Source organism: Argentina silus (genome assembly GCF_951799395.1).
Source record: "Argentina silus genome assembly, chromosome: 12".
Lineage (NCBI taxonomy): Eukaryota > Metazoa > Chordata > Actinopteri > Argentiniformes > Argentinidae > Argentina > Argentina silus.
This window is the reverse complement of record NC_139666.1, coordinates 22,023,192-22,030,385: the sequence shown is the minus strand read 5'-3', so window position 1 is coordinate 22,030,385 and position 7,194 is coordinate 22,023,192. Positions and strand designations below refer to the sequence as shown.

General features: G+C 44.0%; 1 protein-coding gene across 1 annotated transcript; it reads left to right on the top strand.

Annotated features, from left to right (window-relative positions):
- Positions 1–452: 452 nt before the first annotated feature.
- pdcl3 (phosducin-like 3) lies at positions 453–3,396 on the top strand. The gene is made up of 6 exons (XM_083682697.1): positions 453–513; positions 810–930; positions 1,341–1,431; positions 1,580–1,723; positions 2,187–2,395; positions 2,800–3,396. Exons 1-6 carry the CDS (start codon positions 508–510, stop codon positions 2,940–2,942), a joined length of 714 nt encoding a protein of 237 aa, XP_083538823.1. The 5' UTR covers positions 453–507; the 3' UTR covers positions 2,943–3,396.
- Positions 3,397–7,194: the final 3,798 nt, after the last annotated feature.

Genomic DNA, 7,194 nt, shown 5'->3' with positions numbered 1-7,194 from the left:
CATACGTTCATTTAGAATCTATATGTTGAATGAATGTAGCATGTCAAATGTGAGCGCATATAGCCTTTAGAAAAACGCTCCTAGGACTGGTTAGATTGTCTTCAGACTGACAGCGCTGTGCGATGTCCAGGTACAGCTGTTGTCTCACTCTCAGCTGCCACACATGGAATGCAGCGCTCCCACTCCTAATATGGACATATTGGAGACTCCAAACGGATATTGGTGCAACCATTATTATTGTCCCCTCACTTTCGGTCCTCAACCTGTTTTTTTCTGAGGATAACTAACATAGAATGGACGAAAGAAATATGTGTTGTTCTTATAAAAGGGATTCTCACTAATACACTGAAAAAAATGCTATTATTGGAGCTAGCTGGGTATCATATGTTATTTGTGACATTCAATGTTCTTGGTTTCTGCCGGAACCAATTTGGGTGCGGTCCTTCTATTTCCGTGTGTGGAAAGAGCAGTGGTGTGATTTGAGTATCTGTCTTCAACGGTGACAAAATGCAGGTTTGTAAACGTGTGTTATTGTTATGTCGCTGTATTGTATGAACGTGATAATGAAGTAGACAACGGTTCGACTGAAAAATGTATTTGTTCGCACGTAGCCTATTTTCTGCCTATTTTGTGTTACAGAGCTGATAGGCTGAACATGTAATGTGTGATTGGCTTGGCTTGGCTCCCAGGATTGTGTGTGAACATCTGGGCTATAGTTACCAATGAGGAACACGAAAACACCATACATCTCTATCTAATCTGTCACTATTTCCTGTTAAACCCCCCCCACTGTGGACTATGTTCCTTAGGACCCTAACCAAGACACAGAGTGGAATGATATCCTGAGAAAGAAGGGAATCCTTCCTCCCAAGGAGACGCCGAAGGACGATGAAGAGGAGGAGGAGCTGATTCTACAACAGCAGTCTGTCGGTGAGACCTGGCTGGTTGTTTGACTGGTTCCATACGGTTTGTGCCTTAGCCAAGTCATTTGGCTGTGGTTGCTAGCAGGGGAGGCTGGTGGAGGTAGAAACCGGAGGACGGGCACATTGTAAAGCATGGAACGGAATGAGGAATGGTATCAAAACAATGAGACCGTCCTCTGATTTCTACCTCCACCAGCCTCCCCTGGTAGCTAGCTATTCATAGGAGTTGAATAAAGCAATATTCAGTTCCGTGTCAATATAATAATAGTTTTTCTGAGTCAATGTTGCTCCAAGGAACAGAAGTTAGTGTCAGGGTGGGATTGGGGAATCTGTTCTGTAGTGTCTTCCTCTCCTAGCTCATTCATTGGTCTTTTATGCTACTTCTCCTAACCTGAGATGTTTGTTGTTTTTGTCCAGTGAAAACGTACGAGAGCATGACCCTGGATGAGCTGGAGGAGAACGAGGATGAGTTCAGTGACGACGATGAGGCTGCCATCGAGATGTACAAGTCAGTCACCTCCCGAAGCATATGGAGATTCTGCCACCTTTCTGTGAAAGAACTGATCAGGATGTAATAATGTTGACCACCTAGTACTCACAGATGTTTTCTCTCTCTCTCTCTCTCTCTCTCTCTCTCTCTTCCCCCCCTCCACCAGACAGAAGCGCCTAGCGGAGTGGAAAGCCACCCAGATAAAGAACGTGTTTGGTGAGGTGATGGAGATCTCGGGGCAGGACTACATCAAGGAGGTGAACAAGGCTGGAGAAGGCATCTGGGTGATCCTGCACCTCTGCAAACAGGGGTGAGTCTGTCTGTCTGTCATCTCACTGTCATCACCTTACTGAAGGTCTGACTTAACTCATTTAGTGCCGAGGGTGAATAAAGTCGCCCAAATAGTCAACATTCTAGAGTGCCACGGGTGCTTCATTTTGTAGCCAATCAAAATATTGTTGCTTGGTAAATACCACAGCGTTCCAGAATTCTTTGGCAGTTAGTGAGGTAAACTTGTCACAGTCCACAAACACTCATTCGTTAAAACATACAGGACATGAAGCAAACATTGTAACAAGTGTCTAATATGAAAGGTTCTCAGTTTTAGATTGTAGAAGATGATGACAAAAACATAAATCAGCCCTCACATTTTTTTTTTCACGAAGCTCTTTTTTTATGTTGCTCAAATAGGTGTTATTAGTGTGAATAGTTCATTACTTGTAATCTGTTTAACTTGTCTCTTGATGTCTTCTTCCGTTCTTCGTCTGTCCCAGCATCCCCCTGTGTACGTTGATAAACCAGCACCTAGCAGAGCTGGCCAGCAAGTTCCCTCAGACCAAGTTCCTGAAGTCCATCTCCACCACCTGCATCCCCAACTACCCGGACCGGAACCTGCCCACCATCTTTGTTTACCACGAGGGAGAGATGAAGGCCCAGTTCATCGGACCGCTCGTCTTCGGGGGCATGAACCTTAAACGTGACGGTAAGACACACACTCACTCACTCACTCACTCACTCACTCACTCACACACACACACTCACCCTGTCTCCTTAATTCGTGTTGAGAATGAAATTGTTTTGGTATAGCACATTTCTGTGCAAGCAGCAGAGAAAGTACAATTTCATGGTATTACACTATTAGTTATGTAATATAACATATGTGTTGATTACAATAACATGCAATCATCTAATCATTTAACAGTGGGAGACAGTGGTCTTTTTGACTTTGTTGTCTATTTTTGGGAGATCTAAATCATATTTGGTCACTGTTGTCAGTCAATAGTTGGAGTGCTGCCTGAAGACTAGGTATATTTCATGAATGACTTAGTCTTTTGTCTTCATTGTGTTTCCTTTGACATCTGAATCCTCTCTGTCCTGTTGTCACAGAGTTGGAGTGGAGGTTATCGGAGTCTGGCGCCATCAAGACCGACCTGGAGGAGAACCCCAAGAAGCAAATCGAAGACAAACTCATGTCGTCCATCAGATCCTCTCTCCCCACATGCAACGACAGCGACTCTGACGAAGAGTAACTAACTAACTAATGTCCCCATAACCTCTAAACAACATTAGTCTAACGTTCGACTACTGCCACTGTGTGTATGGGGGGGGGGGGGGGGGGGGGACTCTCTCTCCTGTGGTGGCTCTATAAATGGCCCACCTCTCTCCCTATCTGGCAGAGAGGGTCATCTGAGGTGTCTTCCCTGTGTGTGTGTGTGTGTGTGTGTGTGTGTGTGTGGATGCTCATGAGAGCATCTTCCCCCCTGAATCAGGTCTCAGCCTGTCAGTGGATGTCTGCACCGCCTCCAGAGAAGATTGTCATTGGTCCTTTTATATTCTGCATACGTTTCATAATATATGCCATAATAAATGTATTCATTTGGAAATTGTTAAATTAAATGCCAGCACCATAGACAATTTTTATAAAGTGTTCAATCACCCTGGTTATCTGTGTTGTCGTCACATATAAAGGACTCTTTTGATGTATATGACTCTTGTGCGAGTGAGCGAGTGATACCGTGCCTGCGTGCCTGCGTGCCTGCGTGCCTGCGTGCCTGCGTGCCTGCGTGCCTGCGTGCCTGGACAGTTCCTCAGGTTCCAAAGAGATGTCTGTATTTGTGTCTGTGCAACAGTGGTCAAGTGTGCCTCATTACAGAACAAGACAGAAAACATAGGAGATCAAGATGACACTAGGCAATCTGCAATGCTATTATATATATTTATCTACAATAATTTATTTCTGAAAAATAAGTCATTATTCATAGCGACAGCTGAGGATGCTGCATCTCTTTCTGTTGGCCATTTTGTGCTCCATGACCAGGGGGGATGCAGATTGCTGATGGTTCTAATCGTGTTGTTCCCATCCACACCTGTTACACCGCACCCTCTTGGATGGCTCGGATCTTCTATGTCATGGGGAAGACGGAGAGAGAGAGAGATGTTTTAGTCACAATTAGAGGTCCTATTGAATGTCAGTATGTCCTAGTTTTTAAAGGTCTAGTATGTAGACTTGAGCTTTCAAATTGTGCTAACTGGCCATGATAAATCAGTAGCCGTCAAGGAAAGAAGGTGATGAAGAACGTTCAGTGAAGAGTTCAAACGAAGCGTTTTCTAAAATCTGGTGTCGGGTAGGACACTGGCCTTTACGTCCCTATTTCACATTTGGTTTGTTTACAAAGATAGGTGCATGTTTAGCACATGCATGTTCTCACATTGTCAGTGTGGCCGGCAGGGGCAGCAAAACTATATGCTGGACCCTTAATAGGTCAGTCAGAGTAATGGTTAATGCCCAGAGCCAGCCAGTGGGAGGGAGAGCTACGGCTCAAGCAGCTATAGGCCTCTTATTATTATCTCAAGTAAGTTTGTCTTCGCTACCACCCACTGTTAGACAGGGAAGCGCTACACATTGGCCCTTGCTCAATTGTTAGAAACCTGTTTCCACGCATCCTCTTCTACGTTCTCCACCCACTTCTTCTCAAAAACCATGGAGGAGAATATCTAAGGGGAGGAACTTATCTCCAATGCGTTTTGAGTAGGAAGCGAGTGGAGGATGGAGGATAGGACACGAGGAATCATCTTTCTAACAATTGAGAAACGGCCCAGGTGTCTGTGACTACTAGGGCCAGAATTAACCCCAAGCTAACCCATTTGTGTTAGGCTGAAAAGATAAGCCAGGTATAAATCAGATGCTAGTATCTCCAGCCTGCCCCCTGGTGGAGGTTTGTGTGGGTGGAATGGCTCCATGTGGCTTGCATCACCATTCCAGCCCTGTCACAACTACACAAGTGTCTTTCCTGCCAATATAACTGCCTATTTTCATGTGTGTGTACATGTCCATATATATTTGACTGCCATTTGTCAGTCACAATTTGTAAAGTGAATGAAGATTTTCCAGTTCTTCTTACCAGAAGCAGAAGCTGCTTCTTTCTCCTCTGGGACAGCTTGGGCGACAAACGCATCAGAGGGTGTACTGAATGGGACTAGAGAGGGACAGCCCTGTTAGAACAATCATACTAGCCCTCATCCACGGACTTCATTAAAGACACAACGTTAACTTTGCCCAAACTCAGAGCAGGAATATGTTGCTGTTTCATCTGTCATCAGGAGTCTTGTCATCAAGTCTTAACAATGACTCAAATTGTTTACAATCATCTAAATCTCATGCAGGTCTGCCAGGGTAGACAGCTCATAGACAGCCAGTTAGTTAGTCCTGTAGCCTGCTGGTATGTAGCCTGTCAGGCACAATTCACTTATATCTGAAGTAAGGACAGTTTGTACTCTGAATGGAGTCTTCCAACTCTTACCTCATGCTGCACAGAACCCATAGAGTTGTGTGCTTTAGAGTAGTGAAACAGGAACTGAGAGAGAGGGGGGGGGGGGGGGGGAGAGAAGGAGTTAGAGAGAGGGAGGAGGGGAGAGAGGGATGAGAGAGAGGGGTGGAGAGGAGGGGAGAGAAGGAAGGAGAGAGATGGAGAGGGGAGGGTGAGATAGGGGGAAGAGACAGACAGAGAGAGGGAGGGGGAAGGAGATAGAGAAGTCAACAATCTGCTGCAAGGATGATAATTATATTGAGGGGTAGCCTACAATATTTTGAGGTTACTGATTTTGAGGTACTTACTCTTTTGAATACATTCTGAACTTGCTCCTGTGAAGAATGTCAGAAGAGAAGACATGATATTTTCTCTGGTGCTGAATTTCCCCATAGGGGGTAAATAAAGTATTGATTAAATCATCTATCTATCCATCCATCCATCCATCCATCCATCCATCCATCCATCCATCCATTCATGCTCTGTGTCAAGTGAGAGCTGTGTGATAGGACCCACCTCATTCTGATCTCTCCACACCATGTCCTTCACATCACTCTGAATGTCAGGAACCTGCAACAGACGAACCACAGAGACTCAGAATCAACTACAGGTGTGCGTGTGTGTGTGCCCATGGTAACTATAACATGGCAACTACAGTATAACATGGTAACTATAACATGGTAAATACAGTATAACATGGTAATTATAACATGGTAACTATAACATGGTAACTACAGTATAACATGGTAACTATAACATGGTAACTACAGTATAACATGGTAACTACAGTATAACATGGTAACTATAACATGGTAAATATAGTATAACATGGTAACTATAACATGGTAAATACAGTATATAACATGGTAACCATGGAGATGTATGATATCAGAGATCTGGGGTTTAAATCCCGCCCTGTGTCTCTGTTTTCATGGCTAAAATCCAGACACAGACAGACCCAAGGCACCACAGCCAAGAGACCAAGCTAATGATAGGCCTATTTGTCATGACATGTGTCACTATGTCACTGATGACGCAATGGGAGCCACATTTAAATTAAATTCCAATTCCAGATCTGGCTCCCAATAACCCCTTGCCTGTATTAATTTGGCTGTGGCTTAGCTGTAGCCTATTGCAAAAGCCCCTAATGATGTCACATCAGGATTGTACCTGTGTGTCAAGGTGCTATGAGTGGGCAGGGGACATATACTGTATGTTTTACCCCCCCCTCTCACTCCAAACTTCAGACAGTAGTGACTCACCCCCCCCCCCCCCACCCCTCCTCACATTCAACCACCCCCGCCCCAGACCTCAACCCCAGCTCCCTCAAATCATCGTATATAAGCTACAGACCCCCCCCCCCCAAACACACACACTAACCCCCCTCCCCCAGTGGAAATAAAGCACACACTAACATTAATAACATTAATAACTGAATGCTGTAGAGCAGGACTACCATGAAAGAGACACAAAGGATAGAACAGAGGATGGAACAGTAGTAGACATTCAGACAGATACTGCAGATGCATGCAAGGTACAGTGAAACACATGCATTAGCATGTCGTTGTCCATGGAGAGCTAGTATTTGAATGAATCTATGAAGACTATTAGAATGCATAGGCCTAATCAAACCCAATCAAGCTTAAAATAAATAAATAAATAAATAAGGACGTGGTTGAAACTGAAATCAGAAATGTACATTCTCTCACAAAACATATGTCTTTTGAGCTACAGATTTGTTTTCTAAATAATTGGAAAATGTGTTAGGCATGCTAATTCCAAAGAGAAGTTTCAAGACAATACTATTAGTTTTTCTTCTAAATGACACCTATCACTTTGAAGTTTGGACATGCATAAAAACAATATTCCAAATACCTTTGTTAAAGCCATTCCATCTTCACAGTGTTTGAATGGACTGGGATAAGCCTCTAAACAGAACAGTTTCCGTTTATTTTCGTTTCATTCATCATATTAT

Excerpts from the sequence above, each read along its gene's own strand:
- pdcl3 (XM_083682697.1), top strand. Across the intron at positions 1,724-2,186 it reads CTGCACCTCTGCAAACAGGG|CATCCCCCTGTGTACGTTGA; the intron begins GTGAGTCTGTCT and ends CGTCTGTCCCAG. Across the intron at positions 2,396-2,799 it reads CATGAACCTTAAACGTGACG|AGTTGGAGTGGAGGTTATCG; the intron begins GTAAGACACACA and ends CTGTTGTCACAG.